This window comes from Opisthorchis viverrini, assembly GCF_000715545.1.
Source record: "Opisthorchis viverrini unplaced genomic scaffold opera_v5_18, whole genome shotgun sequence".
In the NCBI taxonomy this organism is placed as follows: Eukaryota; Metazoa; Platyhelminthes; class Trematoda; order Opisthorchiida; family Opisthorchiidae; genus Opisthorchis; species Opisthorchis viverrini.
This window is the reverse complement of record NW_008751674.1, coordinates 724,714-746,321: the sequence shown is the minus strand read 5'-3', so window position 1 is coordinate 746,321 and position 21,608 is coordinate 724,714. Positions and strand designations below refer to the sequence as shown.

Below are 21,608 nucleotides of genomic sequence, written 5' to 3'. Positions count from 1 at the left end.
GAGCGGTCTTGCTTTTCTTATGGCTCATCAGGCAGGCATAGTCCCCGAGTTTCCGTCAACCTACTTGAACCAAAATTACACGAAATTTGACTTATACAAGCTTCTGCATGTCAGTTTGGTTTCCTTGACGGGAGACTCGCCTGAAAGCCAACTGAATCTCTAGTTTATGATGTTCTTAAGCAACTGAATGTGTTGCACTAGTTCTCCTCATAGTTCAGTGTGTATGGTACACTAGACATAGCAGTATACTGTACAGACGTAATATACTACTCGTAATGTGGCTGAAAACTCATTGCTAGTCCACGACCGGTTTCGCACTTCTCGTAGCTTATAAGGTAGGCACAGTCCCGGAGTTTCCGTTAACGTTATATTTCACTGGAATTCAAATTTATTTGAATAGGAGCAACACCAACGAGAGATTCATCAGGGTCCTAGGTGAGTAGTTTGTTAAAAAAACAAATTGGTATACAGACGAGTGTATGAAATAAAATCTTCTGCGATTGGATCCCCGTAGAAATTTGTAGCATCGATGAGTTTTCGTGCTCAGAACTCTGCCACTACATTAATTACCCTTAGGAAGCGAGCCCCACCGCTTGTAAAAGCTCTTTCATTACTTGGTGTACTGACTTATTCAACGAGAGAAGTGATATATGGATGACAAATGAATATTACCGAACTCGTTTGTTCCATTAGTTCCACCGTGGCCACACTACTTCCGAAGAGACAGTACCGAGGCATTTTCACACCAACTACTCCCGCAACTGCAGTTCCACTATGAAGACCTGTTAGAAAGAATGACAGAGATAGGAGTAAGCTGTGAGGTCCTGAGGGAACTTTAAACGGTTAGATGAAGATGTCACTTGACCAGGAGAGTCAGTGAACAATGCTCACATATTTTTTTCAAAACCGATGTTGTGAATCCTGTAAAACCCTTGTAAGATCTCCAATCTTATTGGATTTTCTTTCATCAGGTCCAGTGTGACGGTTATGAAGATTTGGATGCAGTCATTTAGCTACTTACGAGTAGTTGAACGTTAGTAAGGTGGCTCATCGGCTAGGTCAGGGTAGCCCATTGGCTTTCGCTCCGTCACCGGACACCTCGAATTATATGTACAACAGATGAACATTGAAAAACCTGTCATCAACAGGAACCTCAAGGCGAGAGACATTCCTCATCAAAAAAGGATTAACTGTGTGATCCTTTCGAGAGGACACAAAAATTTGATAACTCTCAAGCTGACGGCCACCGACGAAAAGCGAAGTCCCTGTGTTGTACAGTGCGCAATCTGCTTCAGTGTTCAAAATAAAGCATTTCTAATACACCTAAAAGTTTCTCCGCTTGGCAAAGCTTGTGAAAATAGATAAGTATATGCTTGTTTTATTGTACACTTCAGGACAACGTGGTGGTTCAGTTGGACTTTCTGAATATGAGTCTTGGCTTGGTCGTTTTCATTAAGATCTGGTTGTTAGCGAGCGAAACACGTGATCTGTCGTTGTTGACTAAGTTGAAATTTTGACGATACAAAATGCATCAAGGCAAGACTTACGCTGGGTGATCACACCTTGCACTAACTCTGTCCGGTAGACCAGAACACAATAGGAATGTGACTTTTTGCATAGCTCAGTCCATAAAATTTCGGTTGCGCACACTTAAAAGCTAATGGACAAATGGGTCGAATACGCTGAGTGGACGTGACGTGGACAGCGCCAAGGTTCAAACGGTAGTTTTGATGAGCTGGACGATTGGATGCGGCAAATCGATTCGGTATTTTGGAAAATGAACCCTCATGCTAACTGGTTGCAGATATCCGTGATAATGAACACAATTTCATCATCTCTCGTTCACACTGCTACCAAATTTGATCTTATAGTTCCTGTCACTTGGATCCGTTGGTCAGTCAATTCTTGCTTGTTTTATTTACTTATTATATTTAGTATTCATTCAGTTGTTTACCAAAGCTAGTTTTATTTTTCGGGCTGCTATACTCACTCAAGGAATAGCACTATAACCACAACCCTTTTGGTTCTCATTCTTGTCCGGAATTCCGAATGTTTTTTCTCGTGTAATTTTACACTACTACATACGCTTCCAGTAGTGATCGGTCATCAAAGATATCGGCTGATTGCTCATTTTCATTGGTAGACATGACCTATATAAGTAATTGCTATCGCTTGTGGAGCACACTCATTACGGCTTCCTGAACTTCACAATCGGTCGCTGCAATTGTCCCTTCCCATCGGCTGATTGCTCATTTTCATTGGTAGACGACCTATATAACTGATTGCTCTCACTTGTGAAGCACACTCATTACGGCTTCCTGGACTTCACAATCGATCGCTGCAATTAACCTGCCCCTGCCGAAGGGTACGCAGTGAACGTTGCCACTCAAGTGCAGTGAAGGACCTATAAAACACCGGACATATTATAGCTGCTGTGGCATATTTACGGTAGCACTCAAGCTTGGCCGGTTCTGATGAAAAAACATTACCCCAAAGAAAATAGAGGCATGTTCTCAGAATCAAACAAAGGATAATGAACGCATTGTTACAATCTATTATGTTCTTTGGTCAAAGCAAAATTTTAACTCCAATAGTGCGACCAAGCATTGCCGAGCTGCACCTAAGAAATACGACTAAAGATTGTAGATCTGGTGCCTTGGTTTTGTTCGCAAGATTGTGCGGCCACGTTAGAACAATCCTTCATCGGTCTTGGTGTGACTGATTCACATAGAACAGGATAACAATGGACGAATAGAAACGGTTAACTGTCAAACCGTAGGCATGGCTACAAGTTTGCTTTGGGTGTGATTCCTGATGTATCCAGCGGTTCCCTTATTAGCACATTGATGGCTTAAGAGTAGTTTAAGCGTATCATCTACATGATCTCTGATTCCCTCGGGTGAAAATGGGCAATACGAGAGGAATGACCAGCTAAAATGAACTTAAGAGGACTAAACTCGAAGCATTACGCTGCTGTTTTGGTCATTGACGAACGGATTCACTGTAAAATAGGGAGGCCAAGGGTCAACCTACTGGAAGTACCTAATTTATCTTAGCAAAATGAAATTAAACAACAGGAACTACCAGTTCACATATTTTGGCCCTTATCTAAAATCACTGAACGGGGAATACAGACCCTATACACTTTGGAGGACACCAAAGTCTCACGAGGACGCAGTTATCCACAACAGCTGACGGCAGCCCGTCCAACTTACCTACTCGAATTTTAATACCCTCTGGTGGGTCCTTTGATTCATCCTTGATGGAATTGGCCGACTGAATCATATCGATACCCATCTCGGCCATAATGGGTGCGTGTAACTGTGTTCGTACAGGACACCCGGAGGCGATCAAGTAGGCATCTCCAACTGTCTCAACCTGAAACAGACAATGTTTGTTACCAACGTTTTAGTTCCATGCAAGAAATTTTGAGCAATCAACAGTTGCAGACGAGATACGTCACGATTTTATCTGATCCTTCGTATGGAGTGGCAATAACTGAAGATGCCTGACTTGACTACGCATGAGTGGGCAAATATTTAAAGTGTCAGTTTATCGGAAGCAGGTTGAAGATCAAACTAGAAACCGTCATACAACGAAGGCTTCGAAAGTCCTGTCGACTGGATAAAGTAAATGCTACAACTATGGCTGCAAAACGTGGGAGAATATAATCCGGTCTTAATCGTCAAATCCATCGAGAACGACTGAGATTGGCCGAAAGCGCTGAAGCGTTGTCTTGTTATAGCCTGACTGATTGCACTATAATAGTGATCTCTAAAAGCATGGTATAGCAGACGTTGAGAGTATGTTACACACTGTTTCTGCATAATATTCTCAGAGTAGCTACCAGCTTTGTCACGAAGTGCGCACTTTTTGTCAAAAATCCACATAGACGTTTCGTCCTTTCTGTGCATAAGCTGGGATTCAGAGTGTGCCATATCATCTTCTTCGTTTCGCTGGAGGCGCTCTGCAACTTTTTGGGTTAAACAAATGACACTTTCCGACAATACGACTGGAAAAATACCGATCAATGTAACCCAGCTCGCAATTGCGATTTTAATCAGTTAATACCCGATTCTTTGAAAGCCAGTTAACGCATACGACCGCTTGTGTCAGCGAACAAGAGGCATTCTAGTCTACCCGTCGTGCAAGCGCCCACTTGGGTGCTGAATTCAACTGTTGGTTACTGAATGTGCTGACTCAAAATGTCAAAAAGGCCATAAAAGGTTTCGCTTGTTCCTGTGAATGACGGCTCACTAGAAGATTTCTGGGGACATACGACTTCGGAAGGACACCACATGAGCAGTCAAGCCCCGTTTATCCGGGGTGATTAGCCATCCTAGCTCAACTCGTGTGCTCGTTCGGACAATCATCAAACAGACATTTTAGAAGCAGTAAAACAGACGAGTACGTTTCCGCTTCTATTCCCAGCTTTTGGTCGCCACATCAAATAGCGATGTCAAAATGGAATACACGATCGGGTGGTGAGATGGAAAAGTTCGCAATCCTCGTGTCTGGACGGTCAGCTTAAGCACACAATAAGTCCTGCTTGACCACTACAGCACTCGCAGCTTAAAAGTACACGTTTTCTCGTATAAAAAGGTTCTACAGGGCCTCCTTGGAAGTAGTGGACCGCACAGGCCAAGATTGTCTACGCAAAGCGCTATCAGACACAATCAAAGCAGAATAAGGAAGAGCTGACTTCGGGCTATCAAGCATCACTTGAGCTTGAGACAGCCCATAGTCTAAGGCTCCAACATACGGACCCGAATGTCCATAGTTTGAAACCAACCACAGAAGTTGGGCTTGAGCAATCAGGCATTATCTAAACCCTCGTGCCTCCTTCAAGAAGCATGGCACCTAGGTACCGAACGAGTGTTACCCATGAAGGATATTGAGGAATCGCTTGATATTTCTCTCGAAATTACGATGCTTTACTCAGATGCTAAATTGTCCAACTTTGCTTCTGTTCATTCTATCCCTATTACAGGGAGTATGTGGCGAATTTTTCAGGTCATATCGCTGTGGTCTGGACATTTTGGATGAGTTTTTGTTCATATATTCTTGCGGAACGGTCTGGTATTCATAAAAGAAACTATTCCCAAGGTTGCTGAAAACTCTTAGACATCCCACAACCGGTTTCGCCCTTCTCGGGGCTCATCAGGTAGGCGCAGTCCCCGAGTTTCCGTCAATCTTATGTTCTACTTGAATCCAAATTGGACTGTTTTCGAGAAATACATTCATTTGCAAATCAATTTGATTTTCACGAAAGACTCGACTGAATCTCTCGTTTATGGTATTCTACAACTGAATGTGTTGCACACGGGCCGCCTCATGGTTCATTTGGCACGATATGCGAGATATCGCACTATATTTTCATAAAGGAAACTACTCACAAGGTTGCTGTTGAATTGTCAGGGCTTTCAGCAGGCGTATGAGTAGTGCACCGTTGAAATTTCACTTTTAACAATTGCCTTTAACAGAAGAATGAAATCAACTAATAGATGGATGACTAAATGAAGCGACTAACTATGGGAACTACGTTGGTCGACCTACACACTAAGTCACTCATTTGTACGATCTGGGCTTGAATTGTAAGAAGGGATGATAATCATTCAGTAATCTCTTTTTCGTTTGATGTGACAAGGTCTGTGTTTTAAGCCACCTCGTCCGCTGCATTACAATTGGTGTCCATGTGAACAAGTCCGTAAGAGTAAGCAGGCTTATAATCAGTTATTTGGATAGATACTTTGACAAGAGGAGGGGAACTGATGAGTCAAAGATTTTTGTGGTTTCTAAATTGAGGCAAAGAACCGCGAAATTGATTTATGATACTCATTTGATCATTACTCACTTGATCATGAACAAAAATTCAGTTAGGTCATAGTACCTTGAAAGTGCAATGGGGCGTGAAGGTTTTTTACCGTCCGTTTGCGGCAACCTTGGCAAATATTAGAACTAGTTATTGATTCGATAAGATTGACCTATTTCATCCTCAGTTACATCTCTTAATATGAGGAAAAGACAGTAAACCCAATGAATAACTCAGCTGTTGGGGTACTTATGACCTCAACCAGAGTGTGTGCTCACAGTGTGTCTGAGCGTCTATAACCTGATGTACTTTGATTCTGAGCACTGTTTAGCTGTACGTATGTGTCAGAATGCACATCCCTGAGGCGCAACCTTATGTCTTCTCTAACTTCGGGGCCAGAAAACGAGGCGGTGTCTTCATTGTATTGATCCAGGCAACCGTAGTTAGATTAGGTTATCGAATATTTCATTCCGTCTACAAAGTGTCGCTTTCATCAGCTTGTCACGTGATAAACCACGTACACATCATTTATTCTTTCAAACCTTGTTCGGAAATTTCTGGTGACCGATTCCAGATTCTAATGTTTTCCTACCATTGCCTAAATAGGCGAAACACTTGCCAAGCGCTTGCTCGGGCTCGGTACCCGATCACACTTTTGGCATCCACACCGTGTGTAGAGGGTTAGTTCGGAAGGGGAAACTTACCTCGTGGCAAACAAGAGACGTCCATACTTATTCGTAATCTAGTGAAAACTGTGTGGGCCTTTAAGGTGACAACCAGGGTTGCAGTAAACGTGACGGTGGTGGTCCCTCTTTCAAGAGGATCACACACAACGTATCTGATACTACTGAAAGGATTGTTCTCATGAGTACCAACCATCAAGTGCGCGCTGATCACGCGTGTAAAGACATTTTCGAGCGGTCAATAACAACCGGAGCAGCATCAATATGCGGCAGTATATAAGGCAATCGAGCGAGCTAATAATCGATAAGATCCAAGGATGTTTCTTGTTTTGGCACACTTTTTTGCAAGAGTGCGCATTTATAGAAAGTTATTCTGGATTATGTCGAATAAGACGTACCTTGTAGACTTTGTGCTTCTCAGCCAATCCGTCAAAACATCCATAGAGGTTGTTCAGTAACTGTACCACTTCCAGTGGGGTCAAACCTCCGCAAATAGTTGTAAATCCAACTACGTCGCTCAACAACAAGGTAACATCTTCAAACGTCTGAAATTTTGATAAGGGCAGAGTCCAGGTATAATGGTTTCAATCTAAGGAGGAAGCAGTTAGGGAAAATCCTAGAACAGGTGATTTTAGCGATTGAATTCTCACCACTGGAAGCTTGACTAAAAATCATTGCAAGCTACCATTATTATGGTTTTTTCATTGCCCTAATTGATTGGTCGAAACAAGGTTGACCTTCAACTTATTGAAACTTCAGTCCGATAACTGGGAGTCAACCAACCAGTGGTTTTTATTGATTCCCATATCGTAGACCTTCATATTCTTGAAACTTGTCTTGCTCATTAAATTACTTGCTCTACCCATCTTTGCAAAATAATGGTGATTAGATGTACCACTGAGGTGATGTGTTAATGCGAATCTGCAAACAATCAACCATTAGCAATTTCAATGATCTTTTGGTTCTGAAATATTGAAAAAGTTACGGAACATCCCTACTTGGATAGAGTTTCTGTCATTTTTGTCAGCATTCATCATCTTCGTTCCTTTGGAAGAAACCTCTATGATCTCAGGAATAATTTTGATACAAATGTCACACGAAACGTCATTAAGGTCATCTGTTTTTCCTGACTCCTTGATGTCAGTTCAAGTTAAACAGAGGTCTTGACACTATCAATCAAAACATCTGTCAGAATCATTTCGGTTGCAGAGAATTTGCGTGTTGCAATAGCACGAAACACCATTGTTAATTCTTTTCAGTGTCCAAAATGCCCTAACTCTTCTCTATCCTAGTTTAGTTCTAAGTAGCCCGATTTCCCGTGTTTATCAATGTACCTTTGTTCTGTCTCCCTTATCACTTGTCTCAACCATTGCACGTCGCAGTCACCGCAAAGAATTCTGTGTATGTCTGTTCAAAATTGCTTATCTCTCTCCGATATAAATTAGGTCTCTGTAAGAGAGAGTTGGCCTGTCGGAGGGTCGAATGTGGTGGTCACGACAGAATTCCAGTCCGCTTTCCACTTTGTAACTCCAATGTAGGGAGCGCCAAAGGCCATTCTAGTCTGAATGCGGTCAGTTTATTCTTTCTTTTTGGGCTGTACCATATTATGCACACACTCTGAAGTGTGATGGCACCAAGTACGGGGGGGGGAATGGGAACGTCGACACTTTGGGACCCCAAGGGGATCTACTGGCTATTCTTGGTCTGCAGTATTCTCTCTCTCTTTGCTGAGTACGTTTATCCTCACTTGTAACTTTCAGTTGTTCCACTTGCTAATATTCAGACGATCCTTACTGATCTTTTAGGTTTCGATTGTTCTTTTTTCGTTCATCTAAACGTACCGATCTATTGGTTGCTGTTTGACAGAAAGACATCGCCAAAGCGCTTGTGAAAACTATCCACTACAGCTCTCCTTATCGCTACAGTTTACTCTTACTGATCATATGTTCGTATGTCAACACTGATGTGTCCACCGCTCAGTGTCCCAAGCCCAGGTGTCCCTCAAGCTGCTTCCAACATATACACTGCTCACGAATTCAATCTGTGATTATCAATGCCAATTTGTTCATTTTAGCGAGCCTTCGTTGGTGCTGCATTCTGTTCATGTAATCGACATAGGGGTCGAACCCACTCAACTGGGGCTAGCATAGACAACTTTCAACTACTTACAAGGATGCCAAAATAAACTAATAGTTTCAATAAATAAAAGCATGATTAGCGGTTTCTCAACCACTATTTCGGCATAGGGTGTTGGGAGAACGAGGAGATTGTCTCGAACGGAAATAGACGGCAAATGTCGGTCGGAAAACAGGTGCCTCGAATATAAAACAGGTTGGTTATTAATTTGCCTGTGTTGTCTAAGCGTGTCTGACAAGCGCTGCAAAGTCATAAGAACTCAGAGTGCGCAAGAATCAAGAATGTCCAGTAGACAAAGATTAAAGTCAGTTTAAGGTCACATATTGTGGGATAACACATGTTATAATGTGATGATAATCAGTGACGATAAAATGCGTGATTTGGAAGATCTGGACTCAATTGTTTATCAGATTCGGCCACAGGTCATGACTATCATCATCCCTTTGTAGTCACATTTATGTGAGCGCCATGGAAGCTCTTCAAATGGTTTCCGACATGGGTTTCCACTATTTTCACTGTTGTTTACATTCATCATTCACGAGTTAATGAGGCGAACTTTGGACGGTCTGCAAACTGCTGGTGTTCGAATCTCTGTTTTAGAACACTGCAAGTACCTCTGGGGTTTCATTGGCTCTGATGCTAGTGTGACAGTCACAGTCAGCGTTTGAAGCCCAAAGGTCAACCTGTGCCCTTTATGGAGCAAAAAATTATGTATCGCTGGGTTTCAACGTACGGTTGTATCAGTCTACAGTGTGGGCTGTATTGATGTACGGCTGTGAGAATTGGCCATTTCTAGAGGAGGATGTGAGATATCTTCAGTACTCTGGTCATCTGTACCTCAGAACTACTAATGGAATCGGCTTGGACGACAACAAGCAAAAAGCAAGATATTCAAGGCAGAGATAGGACTTTGGTAACCTGAGACCAGGAACACATTCTACTGACAGCTTAAAAACGTCTGAATTCTCCCTTGCGGCGGCTACGCACGCAGTTGGCGTTTTGTCTCTTTAGGATTCGTTTCAATACTGTATACTATGTTCCAGGATAACCTATTCCCTGATCAAAATAGAGTTTTTGTTAGGAGCAAAACATTCGCTCGTGGGCCCCTAAAATAATTATTGTATATTATCCCTGTGCGTTTCGAGTAGTTCTTTGAAAGCGCATATATAAACAAGACGTGTTCCCATGCATAACCGAAAATTGATGACTACTGCCTTAAGTGTCGAACATAACTGACGTATCGGTTCGGATGCTCGTCCATCAATCGATTTGCTGATATTTCGTTTGGGCCTCTTCAAGTAGGTAGTTCAATTATAGTAGCCGAGTTTCGTGCTCAACTCGGTTGAGTCAAGTATGTCAGATGTACGCTAGTAAGATGTCAGTAAACATATTCTGTTCACGAATCAAGCAGCCGAACTAAAAACTCAGACTGTTCACAATTGGTGAACTCGTACGCAAAAGGAACTCTTTGGGTGGGAAAGAAGGTGTTGGTTGGGAGAGAGGGAAATATAGATGAGAAATTGCAGCGAGACTGGTCGTATAGTTGTGCGCGTGGGCCAGCAGTCTGACTTATTTAGAGTTCCCATAAAAGACGAAGAGACCTTGGATCTTACCAAATGAGAAGTTGAAAGTAAAGAGGAATTACCCCCGCCCCAGTAACTGACTCAACACAGTGCAGATTTACTGAAGTCTGATTACACACCCAGTATACTTGTAGGGAACGTACCTCACAAGTGTCCACTGCAGCAACTCCTGATCGAAGACGTTTGGCCACGGCACGTGGAATCATTTGATAAAGCAATTCGTCCGTACGCTTCACCTCCTCGTCCAACTTTCTCAGGTTCTCCTCCAGTCGCTTGCTTTTCTCACTTTCCTGTTTATAAACCAACGGGAGACGGACAAACTGAAAAAACGGGACTACGACACTTTTCGCTACAAAAGTGATGGGTTAGTTTGTCTGTGTCATCTTCTGCTTCTGCAGTAAACCGTTGAATCAAAGACACCCACGGAGTCTCAAAAGTTACAATAACTTTATGTCACTATCGGCTCTACCAGAGTTTGGTCCAGTGAGTAAAGAAGAGAACAAAAAGCGCAGTTTATCATAAGCATACACGAAGAAAAATCAACTTTATTTGAGAAAAGCTGCCAACATACTTGCTCCAAAGCCAGTTTCAACTCAGCCGCTTGTTGTTCCCCCGCGAGAACCATATCACGACTTGAATCGTGCATGCTCAGCTCATTTAAACAAAGACCCAAATCGAAGAGGTCTTCAACATCACGTAAGCTTTTTAGAAGAAACGAAGATAAGAAATTCGTTTTAGAAAATGAGTGAAAGTGTTGAAATTTTTTAACCAGGGAGCATAAGCACAATTTCGTTATTAGTATTAATATTTGTTATCCACACAACGTCAAGATTCACGGGCCATTACTGGTGGTGGATCTTTGTGCTGTTGGATTTGCTTTTAACTGCAGACACACCCCGCTCAATCCTAGAGAATCAGTGTTCTGACAGTCAATTACAGGACACGCGCATGGATTACCAGTGTAGCGGTGGGTACTACTGATGAGGCATGCGAGTAGTATGTTTTACCGTAAGCCCGCTCCGCGTCTCTTGAAAAGTGAGATCTGTTCCGGAATTTGTGGAGTCACTTTGTAGCATTTTCTTGGATTTGAGTAACAGCCAATGAATATCCATGAAATTTCGGCAAGTTCAAGACAAGAAGAAGATGGATATTCAGTTTTTTTAACAAGATGCATACTAGAGTTTTGCTCCCCTGTCCAATAATCTGTAACTGTTTAGTTGGTGTTCCGCTAATAAACATCCCCACAGAGAAGGCCTTCTTCCTTTTATCAGTAGAATCAGCTCCAAATTGCTCTCACCTATTTAGCCCATGGTCTACTGAAACAGAAGAAACGACATAAACAAGCACAATTCTTTTTAAATGCGACATATGAAGATCCTACCCATAAAAAAGATTATTTTCACATGTGAACTATTCGGAGAGAATGTAGGCAAGTGAGTTAGCGCCCAGTTGCGCCCAAAGTGCCTTAGTTTATTTAATTTTGCTTTTATTTGACGGAACAGTTTACGCTGAACCAACTTTCCAGAAGATGAATTTAACAGCAAAAGGTTTACTGCAAAAAGCTATTTTCACCTTGGTTCCAAAGTGGGCAATTTAAAAGGGCTGGTAGATTCTTTCATGTGGTAATCGAATCGTGGGAAGCAAAGGCCTGTTGGTTCCAGAGTGGCGATGAAAATGAAAAAGTGATATCCTGAGTGACTGTTTGCTCGGCAGTTGAAAACATGGATCACTGTAAACTCTGGATTTGCTAGTGTGCGGTAAACCAAAAAAAACGCAGCGAGTTAAAGAACACGGAACAACCAGAGCTGGCAAAATACTGGGATAACTGAAAAATTCTCTACCGTAATAAGGTGATCGAATCCTCAATTTCAACATTCAGAGTGCGCGAAATATGAACTGCATGCTTCAGCAACTTGTTGGGCACTGAATGCAACTCCTCCATCGTGCAATCACAATGAGTTAAACCAACCTCTATTCTAGTGAATGGATTACATGTATCTTCTCCCACTGTGAAGGTACAATTTCCACAACAAAGCCATGTAGTTCATGAGCCACAAACAATCGATACTATAAAGCCAATAAGGAGCGGATGAACAAAATTTTCGGGGCTGTTCGGATTGAGTTGTAACAACGGTCATGGCTACGAGATGCAGATGAAGCCTATCTAGAACTCCTCAGCCCGTCCAACTCAGTTAATGAGTCACTTTATGATTAAACCCGTTTTCAGATATGTAGAAAGTGCATCGATTCATCAGATCATTGGCAGATGAAGTACAGAACGGTGAAGGGGAGGATAAGATTATGGATATGAAAAGGTTCATGGGATCAGCCCTTGATTACAGTATTTAAACGAATGCCAACGCCCGCCAGGATGTCAGTATTCTGTTTTGTCTGAAGTCATGATACCATTGCAGCTGTAAGTTGTTAAAGCTTTGAGTAAACCGGACGAGAAACCAGAGGTTGGTTTCCGTGAAAACCGAGACATAAGAAGAAGAGAGTTTCGTCCGGTCAAAGTCGTCAACGTAATTTTGCGGAAAAAGTAAATTGAAAACAATTCCAAAACAGTGTCTCAAACCGTATTGGCCGAGAGAAAGGGTCATGCTTTGTGCATACGATGGCGGTTATCACTTTGTTGAACAAGTACTTCTGGGATTTCAACAGATCTACAGTAATACTTGAAGCAGAGAGGCAGGAAAGCGGTCAAAATCAAACACTCAGGGCAGCTGAATTTTTCAGATGGTGAATGATCAGCATCGATGATTCGGGTTCAATGATTCTCCCTCTAATTGGCTATCTGTCCCAACTTGTTAAGCTGTGCGACTTTTGATGTGAACCTAAAGACGTACAAACAGGTTGCTCTAAAACAATTCCGGATGACTGTACAATCAGTATGTAATCTTTAAATGTTTGTGACACTCAGGACAGTGTATTTCAGACGGAATTGTAGGTGCCGAAGAAGGGGCGCAGGCTGAGCATACAAATTTTTTCTACAGAAAGCAGAAAAGAAGCAAAATACACGCGGAGCGCAAGTCTTAGAGCGTACGAGAACGATGAATAGCTGTTTTGTGCAAAAAGAAATTAAGACACTTTCTAAGCGTAGTACGCCTTGGGGCTATCAAGTATGGGACGAGTGTTCCGAAAATGCGTGTTCAGCGAGGGTTCTAGTAAACTTAGTTTCACCCAGTCAAGGTAATATTACAAGCGATGTGGGGACCAGCACTTATGTGCTGATACTTTTGAGTGCATACACTGGGAAAGTTCAGGGTTGTCTATCTCAGCTTGATTTTCTCGGTCGAATTGCTGTGACAGTGGTTAGGATGGACAAACATTTGAAGGTGAACAAATTCAGCTAATGGACAACGGTTAGATTGGGATCATTATGTAAGTCCGTGAATCTCAGCTGACCAGGTCACTCGGCCTAACTTGTAGCACCAAACTACTCCTATTGGTCCCATTTTGTAGTAGTATATCTCAATCTGATAAAGCGTTAGGTGAGACGGGGGCTGGATAAGAGACCCAAGGAGAGATATACCACATTTAGACATGAAAAAAAACGATAAACATACTGCAAGGGACCCGTTCCTGCACGAGGCAAAAGGTTTCATCCATTTAGACCAGATGCCATTAGAAGTATGCTGATTGCTACTCACAAAGATTATGTGATCTCGAATTTCAGAAACAAGTTTCACTTCATCCTGCAGTCAAATACTGTCTAGCAAATAATGGCCAAGAAACCGCTTGGTAGGGTAAACTAGTCTCCTTCAGTATGGGCCCGGCGGACTCAAGACCGCAGTAGATAATAGTAGATAAATAGTGACATTATCCTTGTCCTTTTACCTCTGCTCCAAAGTAGTTTTGCACTGAGAGGACACTGAGTGCCCGTCAAAAAGAACGCGCGAACGCACTCCAAAGAAGTACATGCGGGTCACCAAATAGTACCCTATCTGGTGGTCGTTGGCTTGTTCGCTGAGCTGGGCAATTTGATTGCAAACGTTTCATCACCAATCGAGGTGACATCATCAGTGCGTTATTGTGGAGCGTAGTAGTGCGTAGCGGTGGGTTGGTGGTTGTGCGTTGGGTAGTGTTGTGCGTGCTGCTAGCAGGGGATGACCTTTGATCGCTACCTGAGCTACCGACATTTTCCTCCATAGTACCCAATCTCGGGAGAACGCACTACTGAAACACAAATTTCGTCGTTTACTGCAAACCCGATAAGGTAAGGAACATTTTGCTATTTCAACTCTGCTGGGAACCATAAGCCGTGGGCGAATATAGACACCGCTACAGTAGTCCAGGTGAATCTGCAGGGGTGAAGCGCAAGAGTTGCTGTATCCTAATTGTGTGCACACACTGCTGTAGCAGCTGAGTGATACCTCACTACCTCAGTACCTCAGTAAATCAGTATACTGTGTGTTGTGGACTTGAAGTGGGCTTAGGATTTCCTCGATGATAGTCGGGATGAAACAGTGTTTTCCCGTCTTATCAGCACTGGGATAATTAACTCCATGAGATCAGATTTGCTATTTAAACACCGGGTAAAAAGTGTTCATTGGCCAGTCTTGGGTTTGTCCTCATTTTTATCAGCATCACGTGGTTGAGTTTAATTCCATTCATGCTAGAGATATTTCTCCATAACTTTCCAATTATCTCCAGGAAACAGTGTTCTAGTCTAATTTCATTTATTCAGATTGTCCAAGGGACGTAGTTTTCAGTTCCCTCTATCTTTAACTGATTATCAAGTGAGTAGCTAGCTTTAAGTTTAGAAAGTTAGTACTAAATGAAGTGATAGAGGTTTTTGCTATTTGCAACACAGCTGGGCTGATCGTTACATTTTCCATTATACTGACAGTCAAAGCCGAAAGTAGCTCAGAGTTTAGTACAGGAAATGACTGTCAGAAAGGTTCGTTGTTCAAACCCAACCACTGCATCTGGACTGTTTGTTTCTGGGCAACCTGGCAGTATCTCAACTCTGGTGCTTCCTGGGGTCAAATGGATGCGATTCAACAAAAGATCGGTAAAAAATTAATGATTACTTTTATTACTATTTACAGTCAATCAGTGCAGCGTTTTCGAGATCATCTCTTCAGCATTTGCCTTTCGTGTGTGTGTGTGTGTGCGTGTGTGAACGAGAATGTTTTACATTTGTAAAGGTACGTGGCACTCAATGTTAGTTGAACCGCGCGTAAACATATAACATACATTGGAGTTGCCAGAAGAGCCAGAGCGTCCCATTCTTCAAGAAATTTCATCTGCCCGCGCAGTCTAAATACATTCTGATCCGCGAATTCCGGATCTCCATCGTCTGTTTCTAGATATAAGATATTTATGGAGAAAGAACAGGCGTAAAACACGCAAAGGTATTTGACTAGGAAAGCATATCCCCAAAAGCGTTTAGGCCCTACCCAGAAAATGCAACTCTTCTTTCCTATTTTAAGTAAGGGTCTTTGTAAATGTGCCTTTGTATGTAACTGTCATAAACAGTGTTGATCAACAAAATTGGCCTGAAGAACGAAGGAACAATGCCTTTTGAATCCATTAAAAAGTAGTGATATTGGCATGCCGCATTCGATGAATCCTATGATGTGCCATCCTTTGATTTCACGTGGCTTATCAAAGGGATCTAGCCAAAACATTAACTCGTGGCCTGATCCCGGGTTTTAAAATTGACCGGGGACTAACGAGGGTCTCATGATAGCCTTGTGAAGTTTCGACGAGAATAACACCTGGATTACATCATTCCCTTCGTCAGCAACAGTTTGCTCACTACTAAAGAGCTAAAACATACTTCTTTATATACTTGAAGTTTTGACACAATGGGGCGATATTCAACATTATTGATCGTATCGTAGTATTCTCGGGATCCATTGGGAGCCCTACATCAGTCCCAATTTTCCTACGTACGAAGAGTTAAAAACACCACGAACGAGTTAACCACACTTTTAACGCAAGCAAACACTCGTCTAAGCACACTGGTGACCGGAGAGACGGCCGGTACGGCTGGTGGGAAGGTCGTGACAGAGAAAAAGGATTGGAAATCAAAAAGCAGAAAGACCAGGTAGAAAATCTAATGAAGGAACTATCAAACTACCAGGTTAGAACATATTGGGACTTTGCATCATCTTTACTGTTTGTCCCAACTTACTCTTTCGACAAGATACACAATGTGATTGCAAGTAGTTTATGGGGACATAAAAAAAACAAATTCAAAAGGTGAGGAATGCTGTTGTCAAGTTGTTTTCTACAGGCAAGCACTGAGACCGGGTTCTGAGAGATAAAGGACTGCTAAGGTTAGTTGAAAACTAGTTTAATCCTTCATTCCACCAAAGTTTGCATGAGGTTTGATTTGATTGGACATAACTGGGCCAAAACCCTGGCATCAATCTAGAGACATAAGTCTTCAACAGTCCGGATGTGCTGTCCCCCAAGAAAGGGGATGCTTTATCTCGTCGTTAGCTTGCAGGATCTTATCTAATTGCCTCTGAAAATGGGCCCGGTTTTCTCCCAAACTCAGCCTTAGTGAGACAATCCTTTTGGGTAGGAATATTCACCGATGCCACCGTACCACTCGCAGGCACCGCTACTGCCAAAAAACCTATTTCACACTGGACCCGCCGCTTGCCGGCCCAGCATCAAGGCGAGCTCTGATTGGTCGAAATTGTCAATCGAACAGCCAATCATTATCCAGGATCCTGTTTGTAAAAAGTATTTTATCAAGGTGGAGCGAGGCTATCTTGAAAGCCTAAAGATGGTTATTTATTAAACGGAAAAGCAAGCACAATTTGGTTGAACCACTTGCAAGTTGACGTCGTACAAATTGGAACAAATACCTTGCAGAAAACGACTTCTATTGCTAACCAAGTGGGGTGCACAAATTACGTAAAACAGGAAGTCGATAACCAGCAGAACTTCTCCCCGAAACAAACACTTCATCATCTAAGTAGATTCTCGTCTGGAAACCACTCTAAACAACTGTGTTGTCGAAAAGGCTGCCGAGATCCTTATACATGAGTCTTACCTGAATGTAAATGCTTAACTGAAAACAGCTATCGAGTAACTGTAGGGAATATGCTCGAATCGGGAAGATGGCACTTCCCGCGTTCAATTTTTGCTTCAATGAAGGATTCGGGTTAGGCATTCGGCCACTTGACTAGGAGCTTCAGTTGTCTATGAATACGGAAGAAGTCAACGGTCTGCCTGCATTTAAGACAAGAGAGCCCCAGCAACTCATTTTTATCCAGAATATGTTTGTAAGTATGTCTGTCGATAATAACGGGAGTACAATTGAAACACAAAATTTCGTGGGTTTTTAGCCAGACAGTTATCAACTGCCAATCACTGGGGCGATCTAAATTTCGGACTTGTTATGGTGATGGTTCACTTGATAAAGTAACACCCAAGCATATATCCTTTGCCTGATCTGACTCGAAAGGTCGGTGGTTCGAGCATTTCAGCTCATTCTAGTCGAGCATGGACTTTTAATTTAGGGACTGTGATTCATGATTGGACTTTGCGCGAAAATGTTGGTGCCCGGTACTGAGTCAAATTCGGTATCATTACTACTTACAGAGGTCCTTTATAGTCCTGTTTCGTTACTGTCGTTGTGTCTAGAGAAAATTCAAGCCACCGTACCCAAAAAACAATTATTCCCACAACTTATCTAAAATAAGCGATTCCCCATCTGTTTTCATTGACAGTTGTTCTCACCTAAGTTAACCGAACCGATTTCAGTTTAATATTAGTTTTCATTAAACCGACATTTCTACAAGCTCCTCTGATTAACGCTGTATCAGGTACTCATTCATTTGCTTGCGGTACTGCTTGGGCTTGAGTGAGCTGTGGTCAAACAAACTGAACTTTGGATTCGTTAAGTGATGTGTATGCTTGGTGATCGATTTGTATTCTGATTAAAAAGCACGGAAATTACCAATTACGGCCATACAAAGTTGCTGGTTATCATGTGCTTACCTTTACCACTCTTCTTGCTTTTTAGGCTGACCAGTTCAAATATTGAATTAGTATGGAGCATCACCTGTATTTAAAGTGGAATGATGTTAGAGAACGAGATATATTCACATAGATAAGTAAGGAGAGATGCCTCGATTACATACATTCGGGTTGAAGTTTAAATAACAAAGCGTTCAGTTCACTTAAGGAAGGGTGAGTCGGCCATATGTACAAGTGTAACGGAGGACGCTACTGGCGAGGCATGCGAGTAATATGTTTTTTGTAACCCCTTCTCACGTGTAGTGGAAGATGCACCCCATGGGGCTCATTACGGGACCTGTGCGTTCGTTTGCAATTACGTGCTAGTCAATGAATATCTATGCACATTCAAGAAGACGCATGAGGATGTTCAGTTTCTAAAATTAAGATGTATATTAGATGTTAACTTTCCTGTCCACCAGTTTGTAACAGTTTAGTTGGTGTTTGCCAGTAAACAACTGCGCAGCTAAGGGCTTTCCTCCTTGCAGTAGTGGTGATAACAATCGTTCGTTTGTGATACATTTTAGGCTCTTCGATGCTGTGCCATTCGGAAAAAGCGCGGGAGTTGAGATATTTCTGAGGTTTCCAAGACTAGACAGGGGCGGTCTTCATGCTCGAGTTGGGTTCGAACCACGGGGCTGTCACAAATCATTCAGACATATGGCAAAATAGGGTCAGTATTCTACCTGGTATTACGAAGTTAGGTTTTCTGGTCACAGGGTTAGCATCTCAAACTACACAAGGTCTTGTGTTACTGTTTTGGCTACTGGGAATTTGGTATTTCCGTTTCACCTATTATCCCCCGAGATTCAAGTTGTGACCCATTCCCTTGACTGTGAGCTGCACTGGAACTCCGGTCAAGCAATCGTCCTTAATTGGTGCGTTCCAAACGATCACGCACACTCAGTGGTGTAGACTGAGTGACCTTTTCTTAGTCGAAGTACAATTTACCCAGCAAACAGCTTGATCCAGTTTAGCTTCTTGTGAAATATCCTAACAATATATTTTCACAAAGTGAACCGCTTACAACGTTGATGGAAAAACTTCAAAAGTTCACGACCGATTTCGCACTTTTTGGGACTCATTAGGTGTGGACAGTCCCCAAGCTTTCGTCAAACGTATGTTTTAATTGAAACCAAATTTGACGAGTTTCGATAAGATCACTCATTCGCATGTCAGTTTAGTTTTGAAGGGAGACATCTTGAACCAAGCTGAATTTCTGGTTTATCATCTTCCGTCTTGATGGCTGTTGATCAGGTGGTAGTCGGTCGGCTCACGAAGCTTAGCAATTAGTCTGCACACGTTTCGTCACCGTAGGAGATGACACCTTCAGTGGGCTGACATATGTGTGCTTCCTCGACAAACTGTCGTTTCCTTCACCCCAAACTGTAGACCTGAAGCCACCATCCTGTAGGGTATGGTCTTCAGTCGCACACTGATTCCCGATAAGGAATAACCAACTGCACAGTGTCCCTCGGCATTTCAGCATTGACTGACTCCACTTAGAGGACGAAGTCCAATTATCGAGCAAGCAAAACCAAGTCAGGGTTTACTTATGAGCGTTAAGTAGCAGGGCCCTGTAGGTGAGACTGTTATGAATAAAATCCTAAAACTCCGCAAGTAATCAAAGCAAACATATCATTAATCTGGAAATTCCGGCAACACGCATGATACCGTTTTGAAATACGAGTGGATGTTCAACTGCTATTGTAGCTGGGTATTTTTTATTGATAAGTGAACCTAATGAATGTTTATTTGTCCGCTACATGTTTCTGAACTGTTTTTCGGTCGTTGAACCTGTTTACAAATATTTGGGAAGTTGATATTGCCACATCCGAGCGGCCCAAACGTATATGAACGTGGAAACGTTTCGAGGAGGTTTTCAGTGTTTAGTCAAAAGACGCAAACTTGCTGGGTGTTGGAGGACAAAGTGTTTCCGCAGGGTGCTCCATTCTATGGTAGCTATACGGTCGTCTAGAGTGGGCCAAGATCAAGTGGAAAACTGAGCTATAATTTGGTCTCTTCAAACGCCGCATTGATCGTAAGGGTGAACTACGATGTCTTTGTTATCAGAAATCACTTGCAATGGCTCCAACCAACCGATTTGTCCACATATTATTCACCAAATTTGGGCAATGGCTTCGGATGGGTTTTTTTTGTAAATTCCTTGGCAGTGACGTATAGGTTAAAAATGAATTACGTGAGGATAGTGAGGCAAGTATATTGACATCCGTAGTTGATCAGGTGACCATTGGTTTGCTCGCAGAGCTTGGCAATTAGTTTTTAAATCACCAGTTGATGTGAGGATGATGCTGGTGATAGAGTTCGAAGATTTTAAGACCGTTCAATTGTCCGCTTTTTGTCACAACAAAGGTAATGTTTCTCTGGCATTATGGTATATCAATGTAACACTGGGTAAACTTCAGTTCTTTTACTTCATTACGAGTTTCATATACTAGTTTATCCGGAGGAAATGCCTTCAAAAAGTGCAATTTTCTCATTCTAAACAGTATTTGGTTTGTGGTGTTTGCTCTGCTCTAGCTAGCAGGCTGGCAACTCAGCTACTGCTTCGCCCGCAGATTCGAAGGCTTTTTGTTGATATTCTAGGAATTCATGCCCAGTTTTGTCCAACCTTAAAGTCGCTATCTTTTTCTTGGTGCAGTTTCACCCTCAGCAGCATTTTCACCTTTTTGCAGTACAGATGTTGCCTTATTCTCAGTTCGCTTCCAAAAGCTAGTCGCACTCTTTCGGAGCTGGTTCTGGTACTCAATCTCCTTTGTTCAGTCTATAAAGTGCATCATCCTTGTTTTTTGGTGATGCTATGCTTCCGAACTTAACTGATGCCAACATTCAATTGAAGGGAAAGTTTTGTTCCCTGTTTTGTTCCATGATGACTTGGACTTTTTCAGGAATTGCAGGAACTGATTGCTGTTCTTCTGAGCCATTTGGACTGATAGTACAATTGATCCCTCATCTGATCAACGAATTCAACCTAGCCAGACGGAAACAGACGAATGGCACTTTTAACCTTTTCAGCACATCAGCTCCCTCCGACGCCACAAAATTGAGGTAGCTGAGACCAGCATACGGGCTAGTGATTGGTACTGATCGGTATCTGGTAATGCCTGGACTAGCGCAAATAAAGATAACCTTTATGAATTTCATGTAAATGAATGACTTATAAGACATCCAACAGTACGGCTGCCACGACTATTTGTTCGTGCACCATTAGGTGCGACAAAACAGGCATTCACCAGACACGTTAAAAAGAATTTCACACCAGTGTTTTTTCAGTCCCTTCTTGAAGTCAAGCTCTCTTTGGGGAAGCTTACTTGCTGGATACAACATAACACATTAGGAAAAACAGCAATCAGAATAAAAATTCGTTGGATGCATTCAGCCTGTTCACCA

The 21,608-nt window shown here is 42.3% G+C and overlaps 1 protein-coding gene across 1 annotated transcript in view; it reads right to left on the bottom strand.

Annotated features, from left to right (window-relative positions):
• The window catches only part of T265_01643 (hypothetical protein), a gene marked incomplete at both ends in the record, with an annotated part of 41,880 nt that overhangs the window by 8,404 nt on the left and 11,868 nt on the right, over window positions 1-21,608 (bottom strand). The window contains 7 exons of the mRNA XM_009165709.1: window positions 673-782; window positions 3,216-3,378; window positions 6,894-7,040; window positions 10,358-10,534; window positions 10,786-10,915; window positions 15,414-15,522; window positions 18,180-18,243. Of these exons, the coding sequence (XP_009163973.1) occupies window positions 673-782; window positions 3,216-3,378; window positions 6,894-7,040; window positions 10,358-10,534; window positions 10,786-10,915; window positions 15,414-15,522; window positions 18,180-18,243 (900 nt within the window). The remainder of the gene's footprint in view (window positions 1-672; window positions 783-3,215; window positions 3,379-6,893; window positions 7,041-10,357; window positions 10,535-10,785; window positions 10,916-15,413; window positions 15,523-18,179; window positions 18,244-21,608) is intronic.